The sequence below is a fragment of the Pseudonaja textilis genome, chromosome 4 (assembly GCF_049901715.1).
Source record: "Pseudonaja textilis isolate UNSWEBS1 chromosome 4, rPseTex1.2, whole genome shotgun sequence".
NCBI classification, from domain to species: domain Eukaryota; kingdom Metazoa; phylum Chordata; class Lepidosauria; order Squamata; family Elapidae; genus Pseudonaja; species Pseudonaja textilis.
In genome coordinates this window covers 19,092,858-19,114,777 of record NC_141993.1, presented here as the reverse complement: position 1 = coordinate 19,114,777, position 21,920 = coordinate 19,092,858, and the positions used below count along the sequence as shown (strand labels likewise).

The 21,920-nt window shown below is 40.7% G+C and overlaps 1 protein-coding gene and 1 long non-coding RNA gene across 3 annotated transcripts in view; one reads left to right on the top strand and one right to left on the bottom strand.

Moving 5' to 3' along the window:
• The window catches only part of DNAJB12 (DnaJ heat shock protein family (Hsp40) member B12), a 32,843-nt gene extending 11,528 nt beyond the window's left edge, over positions 1-21,315 (top strand). Inside the window, exons 4-10 of one of the 2 annotated variants that reach the window (XM_026713473.2) lie at positions 2,022-2,201; positions 4,883-5,002; positions 5,667-5,746; positions 7,416-7,525; positions 13,727-13,899; positions 14,642-14,794; positions 18,873-21,315. In XM_026713473.2, the coding sequence (XP_026569258.1) occupies positions 2,022-2,201; positions 4,883-5,002; positions 5,667-5,746; positions 7,416-7,525; positions 13,727-13,899; positions 14,642-14,763 (785 nt within the window). In that variant the 3' untranslated portion in view covers positions 14,764-14,794; positions 18,873-21,315. The remainder of the gene's footprint in view (positions 1-2,021; positions 2,202-4,882; positions 5,003-5,666; positions 5,747-7,415; positions 7,526-13,726; positions 13,900-14,641; positions 14,795-18,872) is intronic. The other variant, XM_026713474.2, reaches the window with a different exon arrangement.
• LOC148125764 (uncharacterized) overlaps positions 5,741-21,920 on the bottom strand; it is a 37,149-nt gene continuing 20,969 nt past the window's right edge. The window contains exons 2-3 of the long non-coding RNA XR_015743416.1: positions 8,871-9,051; positions 5,741-6,952 (exon numbers count right to left, since the gene is read on the bottom strand). This is a non-coding gene — a long non-coding RNA (uncharacterized LOC148125764). The remainder of the gene's footprint in view (positions 6,953-8,870; positions 9,052-21,920) is intronic.

Genomic DNA, 21,920 nt, shown 5'->3' with positions numbered 1-21,920 from the left:
AATGTTTTTCAGTCACTGATGTCAGTTGATCCTTTAATTTTCCATTTTGCAGTGCCAGGTGATAATGGTGTTATTTTTATGTTTAGATCTTGTTTAAATTAAGCATGCCTCTCAGTTTTGCAGAGTAAACTCATGTAAGCCAAATTCTGCACGTAGATAGTTTCAGCATCTTTTAAATAGCTGTATTTTTAATAAATAACAAGAGTGTAAGAATGCATCTAGCTTTGATAAAATGGAAATATCATGTTTTACATTTTTAGCACATTGTATTTTGAAGTTTCAGGCTTCTGTTCCCTTTTATAACTCCTTTTTCAGTTAAATTTGATCATTCAGACAAAGAAAATTAATAAGTCTTACCACTCCATTGAAAACAATGAGACCAGACATGATATGAGTATGCACCGAATATATTTCTTAAAGATATTTTTGTTCTTTTTCATCAAATATAACTAGAATTTCTTTTACACAGGTACTTAATCCCTGGCATTTTTCATGTTGATTGTTTTTAAGTTTTGTGATTATAATTTATTGCATATTCCTCTTCTGATCATGCTTTTTTGGTAATGCTGTGAAACTGTCAGTGCTGTATTGTGTTACTATGTTTTTTCAATATTGTGCTTAATACAATATTGTGCTTATTATAGCATAAGTCTGAACATCTGATAATTATGGATGGGAACTGAAGTCAAGGACAGTTTCCTATAAATAGGAAAATTAATTTGAGGAATAAAAATATTAGATATAGAGGAAAAGAAATATAATTTATATTACCGGTAGCAATGAACCTGAAACCAAAGCAAACAATAGCAACAATATGATTTCAGAGATGAATTTGGATTTGGCCATTGTATTTTTCCATAATAATAGTAATGTTGATGATAGCTTCTGTGCCTCAACTAATTATAAACTTTTTATTCGCCCTGCGTTCATGTCTGTTGCATCACAGTTCTTGCCTTTTGTTTTGCTCCCTAGTTGTTTTCTGTTAATTTGCATTTCTAATTATTCCAAAATGAAGGTAATTTTTTCCAAAGAAGAATATCTACTTTATTAAATAAATATAGTGATGCAACCAAATTGAAAAGTCATTACCAAAGGAAGGGAAAGTAAGAATCAAAAAGAGAAGCTATAATAAAATGTAAGGGATTAATGTGAATCTTCATTAATCACACTTAAATCAGTGTGAAGAGTTCCTCCCCCACATATTTCTTACTTAATTCCCAATGATTGGTCCAGTCTAGATCCTGTATTAAGCTGTATTTCATTTCGTTTTTGAGGAGCTGCCTTTTTAAAGATTCACCAAAAGCCAGCTCCTGTGTATAATAAGAAAAATCCAATGCATGCTAAGGTTCCACTTTTAACTATTATTTCGGAATACAGCTTTGTATAATGTATAAATTATTGGCAGGGCCACTAAAGAAACCATGTCTCTCAGTTATCTGGACCTCAACTTTAATAGTATGACAAAGACTTGTGAGAAGATTTCAGACTTTCCAATCCATAGTTGCAGTCTGGAAAATAATGGGAGCCTGCTTGCAATCTAATGTTAAACAATGTAAGAAAATTAATGCTGTGCACCACCAATCACCTGATAAGTGCAATGGTCATGTGACAAAGGAACATTTGAATACAGCTCCGAAACATAGCCAGAAGATCCAGTCTTTGCACCACCAATGCAGTCTTTCTTTCCTCTACGTTTCCCTTGGAAATATCTCTTATGGAACAAGTTGAGCTGAGTTTCAAAAAAAAAAAGATGGGATGTGGGTTATCATTTATTATTCAGATGGTTTCTTAGGTTCTCAAGATGTGTGATTTAAATTTATCAGTAATCTTTTCTCTAGAGATAGGATGAACACCTACAAAACACTAGAGGCCACAGGCTGAAAGAAATGATGTTGTGAATGATGAGTTTGAATGTAAGGTGAGAGATGCTGGACTTTTCCTGATTTGTTCCCTCATAATCACCAATTAACACCTTGGCCGTTGCTAAAGGAACGACTATTTCCTTCTTTCTTACATTTTAGCCATTGGGAATGCATACGCAGTCTTGAGCAACCCAGAGAAAAGGAAGCAGTATGATCAGTTTGGAGATGCCAAAGTCAACTCTACGCGACACGGTCATGCGGACTTCAACCGAGGCTTTGAGGCAGACATTTCTCCAGAAGATCTCTTCAATATGTTCTTCGGTGGTGGTTTCCCCTCTAGTAAGTCATGAATTTTATGTGCCTGGCTGGCAAAGGGAAGGCTGTAAAGGAAAGGGGATACCTCTGAGTTGGCTTTTCTCCTGATTCCTCAAGGAGGGGAATCCAAGATGGAAGTGTACTCATTTGTCATGCCAGAAGGAACAGTGCTCATCGAAAGGCCTAGGCCAGCCTTTCTTTACAGGGCAGTCCTTGAAACTTCCTTAAAATTATAATAGAAATTTGATAATGTATTTGACAAATATATGTATGCGTGTCCTGTAGTCTGCCATCAACCAGCTCATGGGGCTATCCAGCTGGACACAATGGGAGTTGCAACCTCCAAAAGATTGTCCATGTGTGTGTGGGGGGGTGTTGACCGAGGTCTATAACGCTATGAAAATTTCTAATAGGTTTCACATGCTGGACAGATAACAAGTTTGTTAGAAAAATGGTTATCGGAGATAGAATCTGAGTCTGAGGCCAGGGACATTTGGAGGAGAAAAGTATTTTGAAGTTATTTTCTGTTCCTCGGGCCCAGACTTTGAGAATGTAACCTGATCTAAGTGTCTTCAGGCTAGTAGTAGAGGTGCTGTTGCAGAGTTAACACGTTATAGCTAAGAATGAAGCTATATAGGTAGGAAGGGTCTCCTGTTGGGTGAGTCCTGTGCTTTGCTATGGGGAAGGAATGTTCCTTTCCTCACACTATTAAAGCATCAATTGAAAAAAGCAAAGCTTTTTGCTGTCTTTCTATCTTGAACTTTCTTCTAATCCCATCTAAGAGGATGGGGGATCACCTTTTTGGGGATCCAGAAGGCATTTTTCTTTGGGTAAAATAGTCTAGACCAGAGGTCTCCAACCTTGGCAACTTTAAGACTTGTGGACTTCAACTCCCAGAATTCTTCCTCTGGTCATGTTAGCTCAGGGATTCTGGGAGTTGAAGTCCACAAGTCTTAAAGTTGCCACAGTTGGAGACTCCTGGTCTAGAATACTGATTTGGGTGATAGAGTCCAGGTGAGGTTGCCTTCTTGTAGCATGTAGCTTAGCCTGTTTGTTTGCTCGAGTTGTTTGGAACAATTTGCTAATGCTTTTGATCGTAACCGAATGGGAATAACAGAAGAAGAAGAAACTCAGGAGTCTTTGCAAATTTACCATTATGTGGAAATCTAAGCCAGGAGGCCAATGTCCTATTTTGATGTTGGTGAACAACTCTCATGTTTTGTACCGAGATTCAGTATTTGAGTTTTTATCATCATTGTCGCAGAGAAAAAGTTCCACTCTTCCAAGCGGTACCCTGCAATGGTTTTCCATATTCCCCCCAAATCATAATACTAATCCACAAAGAAATTACTTGTTGAACGGCAATGTACCGTATTTTTCAGACTATAAGATGCTTCAAAGTATAAGACCACTAGATTTGGGGGAGGAAAATAAGAAAAAAAAAGTCTGCCTCTACCTCCCAGCAATTTTCCTCCTTGCAGCAAACAGCCTGGTCAGCTTCGGCACAGCCTAATTAGCACACACAGCTGATTATCGGTTGGATCGGCCTCCTGATGATCAGCTGTTTTAGGCTGCAGGGATTGCCTATTGCTGCCTCCAGGTGCCCCATTTTTGGCTTCCACATCCCGTTTTTTGCCTCTGCGCACCCCATTTTCAGCCATTCTAGGCAGCAGGGATTGGAACGGGCAAAAATGGGGCATGTGGAGGCCAAAAACGGGACACGCGGAAGCGGCAACAGGCGATGGCAATCCCGACAGCCTGAAACAGCTGATCGTCAGGAGGCTGATCCAACCAACAGCTAAGCAGGTGTGCCGAAGGTGACCAGGTTGTTTACTGTTTGCTGCAAGGGGGGGAAATTGCTAAGAGGCAGAGGCTGAAGGGTGGGGGGCCAGCGGGTGGGCGGGGCTTTGGCAACATTTGCTGTATAAGGCGCACAGACATTTCCGCCCACTTTGGGGGGAGGGAAAAGTGCATCTTATGCACCGAAAAATACGGTAGATTTATGTCCAATGTCCCAAGTATCCACAAACGTGCATTTTGTGAGTTTCACCCCCCTTTGAACATTTTTATAATCAGAATTGCCAGCAACTCATGAATTGCATGTGTCCGTGAGCTTCTGCCCAGGTGCTGATTTCAGCTTCAGAATCACCTTGAAAACTAAGCCCAGTATCCAGATAATATTCTTTGACTTTCCGCTGTCCACCTTTATAACCATCTAACCTATTGATAACTTTTTGTGGCCTTCCACTTGCAATCCCAGCAGGTTGCTATGCTCTCTCCTAAACCTTTATAGCCTGCACGGCATGCCTTGGCTTGGCTGTTGAAAGCATTGATTGTCCATTAAAAGATGAACCACTTCTAGAACAGGATAATTGTGAGTGATTCACGGATAGATTCCTGAGTGGGATCCAATTGCTAACTTGAGTGGGAAAAATGTCCAGGGGCGGGGCTGACCCAAGGCTTACCAATTGAAACTTGGTTTGATCAAGTTCCATCCGGCTTATGGGTTTATTTATTTTTTTAGTGGAGCGAGGGTCAAGGAGGAGATGTAGAGATGGCTGGTCCATCCCAAGTGATGGGAAAGGGAAGGGAGGATCACCAGCTAAGGAATCAAATAACAGCAACTCAATCTGCAGGTGTTCAAGAAGTGAGGAAGGGGTTTCCTGAGAGGCTGGGGGGCATACTTACCTGAGTCTCCCTGGCAGGCTCCACCTTTAATAGAGAGCCCAAAGGAAGAAGACGCTGCGATTACAACATCTCAGTCCGCAACAGAAAGCCTCCGAGAGTGGTGGAGCCTACTTGGAGAGAACACCAGGGAGAACCGCGTGAGATTATCGTCCTCTGGGAATCCACACCCTTTGGCTAAGGAGTTGGGGGGCCCAGAGCAGCCATCTGAGGCTGCTTATCTGAGCAGCCAGATGGTGCAGCAGGTGGGGGAGAGAGAAAGAGAGAGAGAGAGGGAGGAAAGGGCTAAAAAAAAAAGTCCCCGGACTTCACAATTTTCACCACCACTTTATTCCCCGAATCAAAAAAACAACTGACACCCAAGAGCCTTCCTGGAGAGCGGAAAATAAGGGTCAAACGATGCTGAGGCTACTCCTTCAATCTCAGTGATTGGAATTTGGCTTCTATGCTCCATGGCCAGGAATGGAGGGTTCAGCATTTTTATCAAAGCCAGTGTCCAAATAAGCTCCCACACCCCCACCCCACCCTCCACATACCCGCCCCAAAGAACCCAGTCTGCCTTTGTTATTATTACAGTTACCGTTCTTCCATTCATCAGTTACCACCTTCTAAGCTGGTCTTTCCTGAACTTGCTCGCTACAACATCCACAATTCGCAGACAACGTACGACACTTGGATTGTGTTCAGTTGAAAGCCACCCTGTTAAACTTAACTTTAAAAGAGGGACAATTAGGAGCTTCTCTCTACGACATTCGGCTGATGGACAGTCTTCAACCATTCTTAAAAAGTCCCTTTCTCTCATAGGTAACGTACATGTATATAGCAATGGCAGGATGCGGTATACCTACCACCAACGGCAAGAGAGACGAGAACACCAAGGCGATGTAAGTTGAAGCAAGGCAGAGGGAGAAAATTAAAATATTTCAAACGTGCACAGATCTGTTTCGGTCAAATGGCATTTTGCAATATTGTTTGTATGGGTCTGTTCTTTTTTTTTTTTCTTGGCTAATTCCAAAGTGCAGGACGATGCTAGATTTTTGGTTTTTAGTTAACTATGGCTTTCAGAAAGGCAGTTTTCATTGCTGGTTAGGTGTAGGAGTACAGTTCCTTGCCTAATACTAAAATAATGGCATTATTGTGCTTTTGTAATGCATTGTGCTGAGTGTCTCTGAAAATGTGTTTTGAAAATGATCTCTGTTTTGTTGCAAAAGTCTTCCACCAGAACACTGGGTGCCCATGAGTCGCCTATGGAAATCTGCAAACAAGAAAAGTAAAGAGTCATGCTTTTCCACTAATCTTCCTTAGCACCTAATATTGAGGAACAGTCTGCCTCTGCTCTTGGAGTTAGCATGGAGTCATTCTGATTGCTATCTGTGACCAGATTCATCCTCCAGAAAATAAAACCTATGAAGCAGAATGCCATTTGTTCAATATCAGCCTCTACCACAGACTCTCTAGAGTCATTAGGCAAGACTGACTTCTACCATCCCTAGTTATACCCATTCATAAAATAAGCCAAATGTCACGGGTGGAATTTACGGTTGCATTTCTATCGGAATATTGTTTATTAGAGGATATGAGGGGTCCTTGGTGCTCTCTGAGCTTGCTTGTTTTCTTGCAGACGTTTCATTACCCTAACTAGGTAACGTCATCAGTGCTATTAGAGGATATGTCTGGTCCATTCACAGATCGTTGTTTTTCTCCTGGAATGTTCCAGTCTAGATAGGGCATGAATATTTGGTTAATTTCCAGAAGTTAATCTTCAAGAACAAAGAATGGAACATGTAGAAACAAGACAAGAGCCATAAGACACCAGGCTAGAGAACAAAAGATCATGAGTTCTAGGCCCATTTTAGTCATGAAAGCTAGATGGGTGACCTTGGGCCAGTCACTCACTCTCAGTCCAACTCACCTTACAGAGGAGTTGTGAGGAAAATAGGAGGGAGGTGTGTTGGATATGCTTGCTGTCTTGTTTGTGAAAATAATAAAAGCAGGATGTAAATAAATAAAAACAGGACTAACTTGAAGTCACTTGTACTTCCTTCCAGTTTTTTTTTCTCTCTGGAACAGAGTTCAGGGAAGATCAAAAGCTGTGGATAAATGTACAGTACTTTAGATTGTTCTCAGAACTTCGAAGAATTGTTTAGAAAGCTTCTGGGTTCAGCAGTATGCTTGGTCATAATATAAGTTGATTTTGTTTTTAGCAGGTTATGGGTGGACCCAACCATCAGGCCACAGCTTGGTCTGTAACACAGACACAGCTAGTACATGCAAAATACTTCAAGCATTTGCTGAATTGGTTTGAAACCATAGGGCCTTTCAGAAGCTAGTCTTCACACACCATGCTAAGCCATGGTTTGACTAACCACGTGGTGTTGACTAAATCAAATGTGAGCAAATTCGCATGACATCCAAAAGCTTAAGTTAAAAATAACAACAACCCACATTGTGGGCTACCAAAGAGACCATAGATGCAAGATTTGAGCCAAAATTGTTAAAGGTAAGTGGTTTGGAAGATGCAAATGATTGATATTTTCGATTCTTTCTTCCCAGGGTGGCCTTGGGCTGTTTGTCCAGCTGATGCCTATCCTCATTCTCATCATCGTGTCTGCCCTCAGCCAGATGATGGTCTCCAGTCCACCTTACAGTTTGAGTCATAGACCGTTAGTGACCATTATTCTTGTCCCTATAGTTAACCTGAGTAGTAAGGTTTTGGGAAAGACTGAAGAGCATAGCTTATATTTACCAGTGATTCCTGCTTCTTGGTGTGTTTTTCTCCATTTTTCTTTGTTTTCTTGCTTTCACACCATGCCTGCTGGGATAAGATTGCTTAAAACCATGATGGCGAACCTATGGCATGCGTGCCACTGGTGGCACACAGAGCCATTTCTGCGGGCATGCTAGCCTCAGGCAAACTTACCTCACTGTGCATGCACACACCTCCTAGCTGATTTTCGGCCTCTCAGAGGCTCGGGGGAAGTCTCTGCAGCCTTTGTAGGCCGAAAGCCAGGGCCATTTCATCACTTTTTATATTTCCGGAAATACCGGAAGTGATGAAACAGGCCCATTTTTCGGCCTACAAAGGCTGCAGAGACTTCCCCCGAGCCTCTGAGAGGCCGAAAAAGGTCCCCAAAGACCTGAAAATCAGCTGGGAGGTCAGGGAAGGGAGCGATGGGGGGAGGGGGAAATCATGCGCACATGCACAAGGGGTGTTGGGAGGGGCACACACATTGCCTTCTGGGTGCTGGCACGTGAGCTCATGTGCAATTTTTGGCACAGGAGCCCAAAAAGTTTAGCCACCACTGGCTTAAAACATCCAGGTATTTATGTGGTAAACATTTACATGTAAATTGTAGGACTTCACAATCTATGGAAGTAGAACTCATTTAGCTGAAACCTGACCCAGCCTATCATCTGTCATAAAGGGTACTATTTCACACATAGAAGCATTTTTGTGGCATCTGAAATCCTCCACAGATTGACTGTGCAGATAAATGATATTGACCATGTAATTAGAGGATGCCTTTCGGTTGCCATTTTCTGGGTCAGAAAATCCTCAGTGTGGAATTTTTCTAGTGACTCTAAATGCTGAGGTGACAATGACCGAAGGAGGGGATATTAGGTAGGGTACTTACCTCAAGTTACAACCCCAGAGTTCCCATCTATGTCAGAAAAAGCAACTTCCTGAATGCTAGGAAGGCTCCTACCAATCAGTGTTCATGGTACCAGGAAAGATAGACTCAATTCATGAAAATTGTCCAAAAAGGAAAGTAGAAGAGAAAGAAATGTGGTTTTTCTATAAGAATGGGCTGCCCCCTTATTATAGGAAGGGCTTTAGGTGGTTCTGGCAGAAGATTGGTTTGTTGTGCAATTGTCAATTTACAGATGGAATGACATGTAGGATTGACAAAGGTAGGGCAGGAGATATTGCCTACAAAAATTGCTTATTCTGTGAGGTCAAGATTTTTGGTTATTGAGGCTATAGGTACTTTCCCATTCTTTCCATACCGTCGTCGTGCAATGATGAGTTGGAAGCTGCAACCTTGAGGCATAGTCTGGTTTTTCTGCGGGTCCTTCTCCAGCCTGGCATTGAATCGTCCAGAAGGGAAAGAAAATGTGGGCACTTGAGCCCTTGGACTGGAGGAGACATCCATCCTTTGACTGACAGGTTTTGGTTCCAAGTGGTCTGCTGGTAAAAAAAGTCACAATTAATAGTCATAAGAGACGATATAAGTCTCATATGTTGTATTGCATGTTAGGATGCCACCATGGTTAACTGGATTTTAGGAAATGTTGACTGCACAGGAATTATATTCTTTAAGGAGGTGGTTAGGTGTAAACTTCTCATATCTGGTGCCATTCTAAGATTATTATTTTTTAAAAAGGATTATAAACTGTACATTCAAATTGGCACTTTTGACATCCATATACTAATTGTTTAAATTGATATAGCACATTTTTATGATAAAATACTTTCAGTTTGGACTTCAAATTTTGTAGATTCTGCATGTCTTAAATATCAAATTCCAAAACCTAACTCAGATCTCAAAACAACTGATTCAACAAATCCATGTTGGAATTCAGCATTAGACAAATGCAGAATTCATGAATATTTTTAAAATGCAGTTTTAAAAACTGTGTGTGGTGGTGGTGATGTTCTTTGACGCTCCCTCCTCCTCTAGCTATTCATAGCAACATCGTGCTGTGATATTCCATAGATTTTTATCAGCTGGTGGCATGACTATAGGCCCTTGTGCAAGACCACAGCTTTGATAAAAACTCTTAGTAGCTTTCCATGTCATACTCTGGAAGAAGCCAAGATATTTCTCTTTGTCATTAGATGCAGAAGTCCTCTTTTTCCTGAAACTCAGAAGAAACCTTCCCTTTGTTCAGTCTACATCTCCTTCCTCAGTAGCTTGCTTCCTTAATAATTTATTGATTAGTCTTATACTGTATGTTTAGAAAAGTCAATATAGGAGCTACGTAGTTCTAGGATAAAATAGACAAGAGAAAATACAGTAATAAAATACACATTCATAAGAACGAACAGATAAATATATCACTTTTACAGGATATAATGAGTTCTTGTATACATTAGAGCCCAGGAGGAAATAAGACAATCTGAAATCCAGATCCCAGTGTTGGGCTGTTCTTTCAAGTAGTTAAGTACCTACTTAAGGTACCTATGTAAGAGCGGCATATCAGTCAAACAACATGAGCAATATCATATATTGATGTATGTCATAATGTATATAATATCTGGGGCACTGCATGTACACATTCTGTCATGATATGGCAGGTGGCAGAAGTGTCCATATATGGCCATGGAATCCAACAACTCAAATCTTGCTCTAGAATAGCCCTTCTTGAGAATTGTGTCAAAACTCATTGATAGGTATTTTTCAAATTGAAAAAGAGTTTTCTTCTTAGCCAAGCAATTTTTTTCCCGATGCCAAAAACTCTTTTGTCATTTTGCACGCTGATATCTGGGACTCCTATTTAAAAATTTCCAATAAAGAAGAATATTTGTAGCTCATGGTTGGTGTGAGGGGGTCCTTGACGCTCTCTCAGCTTGATTGTTTTCTTGCAGACTTTTCATTACCCAAACTAGGTAACATATTTTTAGGGAACCTATCTGGGGTAATGAAATGTCTGCCAGAATACAGCTAAGCTCAGAGAGCGCCAAGGACCCTTCACTGAAAAATCCCCTCGCCTGGGAGACAGCTGAGAGTAAATATTTGGTGTGAAATAACGTTAGTAAATCAGTTTACTTGGGAAGTAGGCTGAGGCAAATTTCCCTGGTCCGCTCTACATATTTTGGGTAGCCTATCAGGATCCTTTGATTAAATCCTCTGCCAGCCATGTGGGAATTTTATTATTCTGTGTGTGGGGTGGATACCCGTTTCTGTTCTGATCATACGAGCTGGTGTGTTCTTATCCATTCCCAGTATGCTTAAACAATGAGCCTGAACTTGTTGAAGTGAGGTGACTTTTATAAGACAGCCCTACCCCCACCCCCCCATCCTTCTCCAGTAGAGACTCAGAAGGGAAACCAAATGGATTGAGTGCACCGGCTCACTGCAGATAAGTCCGCAGAATTAACCAAATGTCAATCATTTTGGAAGCAATGGCATCCCCTGCCTGAGCAACTGAATGCATTTATACAGGCATGGCACCAGCCATTTGTCGCTAGAACACAGCAGATAATAGGCCGATGTATATGGATAGCCAGAAGGGGGCAATGCTGCCTTATCCGTTCTTCCTTCCAAGCAGACAAAGTTGTTAGAAGAACCTGACCTTGCCAGCTGCCTTGGTGGAGGAAAATGTATTGCTGCTAAAAAGGCTGGAGTTCAGCCATCTAAGTGGTAGATTTCATCCTTGTTTGGATTATCACCCATGTAAACAAACCTATCAAATGGGGGGAAAAAAGATTTGTCTCCAATTTGTGTGCATAATGCTTGACTGCATGTCTGTCTTGGGTTAAGATATCATCTTCTGACACAAAGCCCAGGGCACTAAAGTGTTCCTTTCTCGATGGCATCGGTGGGGGAAGTGGGTAGGAACATAGACAGCCAACTAGAGGTTTAAGTGTCTGTTGCAGAGGAAAAAAACAACATCCCATTTCTAAAAATCCCATCGTGTGTAGAAGAAATCTCTAGTATTCTAGAGCCTTGGTGGCTCAGTGGTTAGAGTGCTATAATGCAGGCTACTTCTGCTGATAGCCGTCTGCCTGCAATTTGACAGATCGAATCTCACCAGGCACATGGTTGACTCAGCCTTCCCTCCTTCCGAGGTGGGTAGAACGAGGACCCACATTGTTGTCAGCAATAGACTGACTCTAAGCCATTTAGAGAGGGCTGTAAAGCACTGTAAAGCAATATATATAAGTCTAAGTGCCTTTGCTGTTCTCGTATGTGATGCAGACGGATGATTTAAGGAGCAAATACATTTTTGTTTTACAGTACTACCTTGATATTCAACTGCTTTAAAACTCACCAAATTTGGTACTCAACGGCATTTTGACGTGAAAATTTTGTCGTGTTCATTTGTTTGATACTCAATGCACAAATTAGAACGTATTGATGTCGCTTGTCTTGAGACTCACTAAATTATTCCTTGTGGAAAAAAAATGTTTGTTACAGTTTTTGGTGCTCATTGTTAACTCACCAGTTAACAATGAGTACCAAGGTATCACTCTATATAAACGTTTATGGATGCTTTATCTTATTCAGGAGGAAATAGCAATTGTTTGTCTGAGACAGTACTATCTCTGCGGAGTTGAGGATAAGGTATAATAAGTAGGGTGAGTTGGATAGGGTTCCTAAGCTAGGCTAGGAAAGCCAAAAGCACTATTTCTTTGTAAATATCTAGCAAGTAGATATTTCGCAAGAATTCCTCGCTCAGAAAAGGTACTCAAAATATATTGAAATTAGATATGATAAGAGTAAAACAAACAGATGGAACTAAACATAACATAGAGCGATAGACATTTCTTCCACAGAAAACCAATCTTTGCAAATTCTAGCTCAATCCATAATATTGTCATTTTTCTGTAACAATGAGAGTCAGGGCACTTTTGAAATGGAGGGATTCTGTAAGTACTCAAGATATCAAGAAGAGGCTCTAGCTTTGCATAAAAACGTGGCTTTTGATCTGAAACAAAGAGAATGAATAATTTGCATTGCCCAAAAACTGGGGGGGATGGGGGACGGATGGGGACATATTTAAGACAGAGGAATTAGTGATTTGCAAAGCCTGAATAGATTATCATTTCTGTCGCAAGGGCTTATACATAGTCTTGAAGGCATTAAAATAAAAGTCTTTACTAAACATAGGCGCAGCTTTCAAGAGCAACTAATTCCTCACCTCGAGTGCTGAGAAACTTGGGGAAAGGCCTGTAGACATTCTGAAACATGAGAATTACGGAATACTTTCAGTAAGAGGAAAAAGTCTTCTCAGCAGATTACTTTTAATTTAGCCCTGTAGCAAAGAGAGGATCGGATTCCTTTTTTTCTCTTTCCAAAGTAATAAGGAAGAGCTCCATCTCTTTTCAAGTTAGCACAAGTTGTTTCTTTCAGGGTCCCTGACATAAGAGACAAAAGTGCCCCTTGTTGCTTCAGCCGTAGGGAAACCAATTGGTTGTATCAGAAATTTGTCTCGTTGGGAGCATCTGCAGCAGGTTAATTCAGACCTTTCGTTACTGGTGACATGCTTTAACTTGCAGACCAAAGGCCTTAAATCAGGGGTCCCCAGACTTGGCAACTGTAAGGCTTGTGGACTTCCAACTCCCAGAATTCCTGAGCTACCATGACTGGAGGAGGAATTCTGGGAGTTGAAATCCACAAGTCTTAAAGCTGTCAAGTTTGAAGACCCCTGGCCTAAACTGAAGAGGTTGCAGAAGGTCTGTGGGATGTCAGTAGCGGTCAAGGACATTGGAAAGAGGTGACAAAATGGGATTTTCAGGAACAAACCATTGAGATAATGGAGAGATTGTTGAGGCAGACCCCTTCCTCTATTCCAAATCACATTCATTATTCTTATACCAAGGCTTATGTTTATTCAATGTCCTCTATCAGGCTCCTTGTCCCCTTGTTAAATTTCCCCTTCCCATGAAGTAGCTCTTCTTAAGCTTTACATTGTTTCTGCCTGTGGATAATCCACACCAAAGGGCCTGACAACCACTCTGTTCTTGCAAGAGCAGCATGGCAGAGGATAAAGGAAGATTTGGGTAGCAGAGTTTGCTTTGGGGTGGGATTGGCTGGTATTGGGTCTTCGGTCTCCTCATCCAAACAAATGTTCCTTTGCATGTGGGTAGGGTATGCAATTTTGACCGTTGCTTTTGTTCTCTTTTTTTTTCCCTCCAGGTCGGTGGGCCATGTATTTAAACGAATGACTGAGCATTTGAAAGTGTCTTACTACGTAGGTGACAGCTTTGCAGAAGAATACACAGGCACGAATCTTAAAAACGTAGAGAGGAGCGTGGAAGATGATTATATTGCAAACCTCAGAAATAACTGTTGGAAAGAAAAACAGCAGAGTGAGTAGCTCAGCTTTGAAGACATTGGACAACGAGATGTGCAGGATCCAAGGCATTGTAGACTGCACCTCAAGAAATTCTGTATTATCCCTTGCTTCTTTGTTATATTTATATCCCATTCCTGCAGATTGGGCCTGACAAAGATGTTGGAAAGAGGTTATTGATAGTTAAAATGAAGCCCCCTTTATAAGTGAGGTGCATTTGACAATTTAGCTGTTGCAGCTCACGTGTGATTTATGTGTGCCCATATGTACAAACAGACCCTGCAAAGAGCCACATGAGCTTTCCAGAGGATATAATGTATTTATGCTGAGGGGAAGAATGTTTGACTTGTGCTAGCATGCCTTGCAAAGCGTTCCTTTCAACTGCTTTACACAGCCCTATTGATCATTACAATCTGCACTAATTCTATTGTCCTGTTTCCCTGAACTTAAGAGTTTAAAATATCCAAATGGAACAATAGTTCCCAAGCTTTCCAGCTTTGCACTCAACCTCCTTTAAAAAATTCTGCTCAAGCCAACCTGTAACCGCAACATCTGAGGCAGGGGTTTAAGCCGTGAATAAATATTTTTGGCAACTCCTTTTTGCAGCTCCCTCCTGAGGATGGCAGGTGACAAAATGAGGTAACCGTATTCTCTCTCCAGCGAAATCCACAGAAGTAGATCAGAAATACAATACAAACTAAAAAGTTGCAAAGCTCCCTGGACTGTTACTTTGATTATTTGGCTTTCTTCTTTTACAGAGGAAGGCTTACTTTACCGGGCCCGTTATTTTGGTGACTCAGATCTGTATCAGAGAGCACAGAAGATGGGCACACCCAGCTGTACCAGGCTGTCTGAAGTTCAAGCATCGATGCATGGATAGCTGTGGCAGAAAACAGTCCCTAGAGACCTAAGTAAGACCTGGCAATTTCTGTTTCTGAGACCTGGGAAGTTTGGTTTTGGGAATGCTCATTTTCCAGGGTCATTTAGAATCCGAAGCTACTTACTTGTTTTGTGCTAAATCGTGGTTAGTTTTAGCATAGTTCGCCAAATAAGCAAGCGTTAGGGTTGCAGACAAAAAAGATACCTCTTTGGTCATTCTTAGATCATCCTCTCCATTCTTTGCAACATATGCATCTCTCTGAATTAGTTTCATGTTCAGTTTGGGTACATTTAAAGTCAGTTTAATGTCAGGGTTCCAAGTAACACACCCATAGCAATCAAAACTCCAAAGCAGTTATATCCCTCAGAGATTGGACATGTCATATTAGCATGAGCTGGTGAAAACCAATTCTAAATGTGCCAACGGTTTTCACCTAATTAAAGGTGAAAGTTCTTTCACTTTGTCCAAACAATCAGTCACATGGTCCAATCAGGATACAGTCCAGTTGCTAGATGACTCCAACTCCCTTCTTCTGGACACCTGATGGCAATATGTTTGGTTCCCAAGAGAAAAGTATGTTATTTGGGCTACAGCACCCCAGCTGTCTCTACTTCCCCACCTCCCTTTCCCATATCTCCAGTTGTGGCAGCACCAAAGCCCCAAAATGGCTGCAACCAAGTCAGCTTCAGGGTTGACAAACAAATTGGCAATAAACAAAATGCTCCTATTTACGCATCATGCTAAGCCATAGATTTCGCTCGAAAGCCAACATGAATCATGGTTTCAGCAGTTTATTACCCAAAACCCATTTTTTAAAGCTCACTGACCCCATTTGCGTGTTATGTTAAGACAAAAAAAAAAAATCAAATTGCATAACAACCAACCCAAAACGTGACTTCCTATATGCTGTCTGGTCCCTCTTGATGCTCATGCGCTCTTGTCTTCATGTCTTTGCCAAGCCCTTTAGCTTAAGTTAAATAGCTGCACTTTCCCGATCGTCAGCAGTGTCTCTGGTTGGTGGGCAGTTGTCAAAATGAGCAAGGTGGCAGATGGAGCATTATGGTGCAAGGCCCACCCCTTTTCTACATGCATTGTCCACAGGTATCAAAGGGGCGGGACTTGCTTTGTCTGCCATTTTGAGTGGCCTCCCCCTCTCTGCAAACACTACTGGGGGAGGGGTCCCTTCTGTTTCTCAAGAGCAACGTTAATTTCGGTGCAGAAATAATTATTGGGAAGCTGATGGGCCTGTTGCACAATGGTTGGGGAACATCTTCTTAAAAGCACTCACTGATAAAGCTTTTCAGCAGCAGTGGCTTCAACGAAAGGTAGAGTATCAAGAATCAAGTTGTGCAGTCAGCTGTGGATTGTTGCGGTAGTGTGTTAAAATACTAGTTTTGCAAACTGAGTTCAGAGGTGGCTTAAAGGCTCCTGTGATTCTTCAAAATTATTTAAGCAATTAAATCACTTCACCCATGTGTGCTTAGCCAACTTGCCTTACTCTTCAAGTCAAAACTAATTTAGTCATAATATCTCAGGCATTGGACATTTGGAAGATGACACTCTAGTTCATTTTAAGAGTTAGCATCAATGCAGGAATTTACAAAAAAAAAAAATCACACTGATTTGTCCCTCATAGTGAGAATTTCCTACCAATAATGATAGTTGGCCATAAAATTGTAAGCGTTGAAATAATACTCAACAGCTTCAAAGAGATGAGAACATCTGTTGCATTTAGCCCTGGTTAAATGCCCTTAAAAGAAAACAAAAACTTGTGTAAAATACACAGCCACTGATTTAGGATAGTGATGCTTCTGTAACTTTCCAATTAGAATTGTTTATCACCTAAAACTGTTGTCTTTGTCACCACCCTTCTTTGTCTTGTTTCTTGTATTCCATTTTAATATGGGTCAGTTCTCCACAAAGCAACACACAACATCCACATTACACAATGAACAGAGAAGCTTTGGGGTGATTGCTTAACAAATCCATAGACATTATATCACCTTATTTATGTGAATATTTCTAAAGTTGAAACAATCTTCAAACACTTCATATCGGGCCCACTGATCAAAATATAAAAAAATAATTTTAAGCACTGCAAAAATAATACAGTACATTGGAGTGTAAGAGTCATTACTCCAGCAACAAACTCTAAACCAAACTCACGTTCACACAACTGAGAAGGCAAAAAAACCCAACCCAAAACCATAGTGAAGATATGCCCCCTATTTTATTCCAAACATGCACACCGTTGAACTGTATTTTCTACCCCAGAAGCAATTATTATTTGGGGGAGCGGGTTCCAGAAACTGGAATTCTGAAACTTAAAAGTTTTGGAAGCTTCAAATGGAAGTCTCTCTAGGATGTTAATCCCACTAGCTAATGGGATTAAGATGGTGGTTAGGTGCACTTATGGATTGGGTGCTTTGGCTTAGCCCAGAGATCTCCAAACTTAGCGACTTTAAGACTTGTGGATTTCAACTCCCAGAATTCCTCCTCCAGTCATGTTAGCTCAGGAATTCTGGGAGTTGAAGTCCACAAGCCTTAACCTTGCCAAGTTTGAAGACCCTTACTGTAAGAAATAGCCCACAAGATTGTAGGCAGCACAAATGACAGTTGCATTAGAATCTTCCAAGGCTCTGCCCTCCCTCCCAACTGGAGCTGAGCTAGATTAATGATCATTGATCAGGTGAAACCTGGCTAAAAACTTAACTGACTTCTAGTCGCACAGCTTTTAGCTCTTTTTCTTCCTGTGGCATGTGTTTTATGTTGAGTGAGAAAATGGAACAGAAAGAGTTAGATTGCAACTGTATTTGACATAATGGTGTTCCATGCTAATACACACACACACACACACACACACACACACACACACACCCTTCCTTCTGGAACCAATTTGACTTGAATTTCAAGCAAACCATCCCAGCCATAGCTATGCTTCCTTGGTGAGCAAAAGATTTTAGTCATTTTTTTAATAAATGTTAGAGAGGCTTAACAGACTTCTGTTTAAGGCATCCTAGATATCTGAGGCTGCTATAGGTAAGGCTTTTTGTTTAAGACGTTTGTTCCTAAGAACAATGTTCTGAATGTTGATATATGTTTGGGAATAAAGGGAGAAACATTTGAAGAACACCTGAGAAGCCCTCTGCAGAGTAAATACTAAATACTCACACTTGTCTGCGGTGATAGTCTTCATTGACCAGTGTTCCTTTTCAGGGAAACCCATAAAAGGAGAGAAAAATAGTCAAGATGACAGAAAGCCATATAGGAAGAGTTATATTTGATAATACATGTCATCACTGCGGCAGGAATGGTATTTGCCCGGAAGTGGAAGGAGAAAGAAATCCCTAGTGAAGACAAAGTAATAAATAAATTTCTGATATGCGCTGAAATGGATAGGCTAACCGTAGAGATGAAAAATAAGGATGAATTGGAATATTATATAATTTGGAATAGATTTTATCATTGGTGGCGACAGAAAAAAAGGACGGAAAAAAAGATGGAAGGCGGCTGTCAAGAGGATATCTGTGACTATGAAACTAAAATAATACTAAGAATGTGGGAGGATGTAATTAAGGATGAATAAATATATAAGAATATATATATATATATATGTATGTATGTATATTTGTATATACACACACACACACACACACACATACATACACACGCACATATGTATATAGGATCTATATTATATCATGTTATAATAAAATGATGACCAAAAGTTATGTCAAAACGATTCCACCACGTTCAATGTTTTTTTAAATGTTATGTTTAATAATAATATTAATAAAAGATGGCGGAAAGAAATACAACTGTGTGATTGAAGGGGCTCCAGGTTTTGTAGGCATTCAAGGCACCTGCCTTCAGTCAATGTAGTCACGCCAGCTTCTCTTTTTTTGTTTGTTTTTTAATCTTACCCTGCAAATGCCCCATTATGCATTTTATTTCAATGTTTAAAGACCAAAAAGAAAAAAAAAGAATAAGAATTGGCTTCTAAATTAACACTTCCCGTTCTGTCAGTCTGTTCTTTAATGGAAATGCCAGTCCTGTCGCCCTAATAATGGCCTAGAGACTAATGATGCTTCTGCTATTTTTTTCCTCAGACTCTTCAAATGCCTGAAGACTTTGGGGGAAGTGCACTGAGCCAAGGAGACAGACTTTCTATTTAAAGAATCAGTCCTTAAATTAAAATGGCATTGGAGTATTAACAACGCACAACTGCCCTCTCCTCTCTTTATCTGTCCAGCATTAGACTTGAACATCTCTTAAGACAAGGAGGGAAAAGACGGCTGGTCTTATTTTTCTCTCTCTCCCTCCCTCCCTCCCTCCCTCCCTCCCTCTCCCTTCCTCCAAAGGATCCCCTCCCCGCAAGAACAGTTGTTGAGTTGCTTTGGTTTCCTTTCAAGATCTGCAGAAAAATCAGGAGCAGTGGAGAAAGTTCTGCGATTGCACTAGTCACTTCAGAGAGCAAGGGAGGAACTGGAAGAGCTAGAAATTAAGATTAATTTTAAAAGACATTATTTAGAATTTAACTCACCATTGTAAATATGTTGTACTTCTAAACTATGCAGGGATAGAATTAAATTATTTCCATTTTTTTTCTTTTTCTTTTTCTTTTCTCTTTTCTCTTTTGCTGAACTTCATAATTTACTATCTCTGAATTCCAGCTTCTTTTTCCCTGCCTGGGCCCTCGTTCCCTTTTCTGGCCCAATGTCCTGTTTTCTATCAATGGCAATCTTATCTGACAATACAAATGTTTTATATTTTATAATGGCTTGGACTTTCTGGGAAAGAAAAAAAAAAGTAAATTCACAAACCCTGAAACTGTTTCCTTTTTTAAATGTGAAATACTGAGCCCAATAGATATATTTTCTATGGACACACTTTTTGGCCTAGTTTCGGACTTGCAACATATGGCGGCTTTTGCTCAACGACTCGTTCTTCCTAATAAACGGAGAACAAATTGTCTCAAAATGATCTTCAGTTCACCAGGATGGCTTTTGCTGCGTGAACTTTTTTGGGGGAAGTGGGAGTTAGATTTTGCAGACTTTTCATTTTTTGCCTTCCAATCAGGGTTCATTTTGCTACCCAGAGGTGTGCTATTGTTTTTTTCCCCCGAAGTGATATCCCTTTCTGCCTTTTCCCCTGCTCCCCAGTCGGATTTCCTCTTGCTCTACAAAATAGTTTTTCTTTGACAAAATGTTGCCGCTGATTTCATTCCAGGGACCTGCTGTGCGCTGGCGTGGCCTACCAAGTAGTGATGCGTAGTAGCTAGCGTACTTTTCCATTTGGTGAGACTCTATAGAGCAGGGGTGTCTATGGTTGGCAACTTTAAGACTTGTGGACTTCCACACCCAGAATTCCCCACACTGGTTGCGGAATTCTGGGAGTTGAGGTCCACAAGTCTTAAAAGTTGCCAAATGTGGATACCCCCTTCTCTAGAGTAAGGAAAGGCTGTGTAGCAACAATGCTCATAGACTCTGATGAGAATCTTCCTCAGGAGAACGGGACTCTTAGATCCCTTTCCTCAGGAAAGAAGGCCATCTCTGTCCAAGAAGCTTTTGCTAATTTCCGTTATTTAAGCCACCAAAAGAGGCAAAGAATAATTCTTATTACTTGACTGGGCTGTGAAGTCCAACAAAATGCTACATAATGCCAGACTTTTTTAAAAATCTTTTTAACTCCATACAATGCTGTCAGAAGAGCCTTAAGAGAAGTTACTTCAAAGAGCTGAGCCATTCACTAGAGTTAGCAGTTAATGCTCCTAGTTCCAATAAGCCTCATCATCTTGAATTAGCAGTAATCTGAAGATGCTTCCACCCCTGCAAGAGGTTTTGTGTTTTCCTTAGTCAAAAAATATTCCTTTTGCAGGCATGGCTCAACTCCTACCATCAAAGCAAATCAGCCCTCAGGATCAGGGTAATAGGTTAAGAAATGGCTTAGTTATGCCAAGGAAGTAGCATTACTATTAATTACTTCACACTGGAACCTTCTTTACATTGCTGTTAGTTTTGTCCAGAAACCTTTATATTATTTTGTTGGTGAACACCCATCTAAAGACCTGTTCAGAATTGTTCAAGTACCAAATGAGAGTTGATGGATTGGGGCGGTCTCATAATTGTGCCATTTCTTTGGCATCGACAAATGGATCTTGATTTGAACTGAGTTGCTGGCTTCCCTTTTTCCTGTCATAAGCAGCCATCTTGATGGACAAATCCACTCCATTTGTCTGCGACCCCAAGGAGATGCCTTCACTCCCGGAGAACATACCGTGACTCAAAACCTCCTGATTAGCATTCAGTGATCCCTCTGGCCGTTTTGTAGGATCACTTGTCCAGCTGCACAGAGCAAAATTACCAGCTTGTGAGATGGCAACAGGAGCCCCAGGCCATAACAAAATCAGATCTTTTTGATTTTCTTAAGTAGATAGCTGGGGATGACTGAGCAACGTGCAATAAAAAGCATAGGTCTTGAAAGATATTGAAGAAGGCTGTATTTCTTAATTATATAATTGTACATCTATAAATAAAGATTTATAACATGAAAGTTTGTTCTTAGTGTTTGTGTCACCGTACAAGCAAAGGAGTCATTCCACCAAATGCCATGATGGGGTCATCCCAGCAGCTGTCCTTAAACTGAATTGGTGCTTGTTTTTAGTAATGAATATATTTCTGGACTCCACAATAGGCAAAGCTTATTTACAAGAATCCATAGAAACTGAATGTTCTGCTGATCCAAATAACATAAACCTTTGAAGCTCTCTTTATGAAAAGCTGCTATCCTATACGCTGAAAATGGTCGTCATATTAGCTAATGAAGAATACTCTTCCCCGACATCATTTCAACCACAATGTCTCCTAATATTTTAGCATTCTTAATGATACCATGAATTCAGAGATTCCAGAGACAACGAATTGTAACACTGCACCTAGTTGGGGAGGTGATTCCCACCGTAGAAGATAGCTCTCATGCTTACAGTCAAGTGAATGGTTAATACTGCCATGGAATAAAAAAATAATATTTCAGAGGTGATGGAACCTACAAGTTACCTCTGGAGCTGATGGTTGGCATTTCATGTTAAAAATTATGTGGAGAGAAGCTATGCATAGTGCCTCACGGGATTCCAGAATATATAGACAAGACTTTCAACC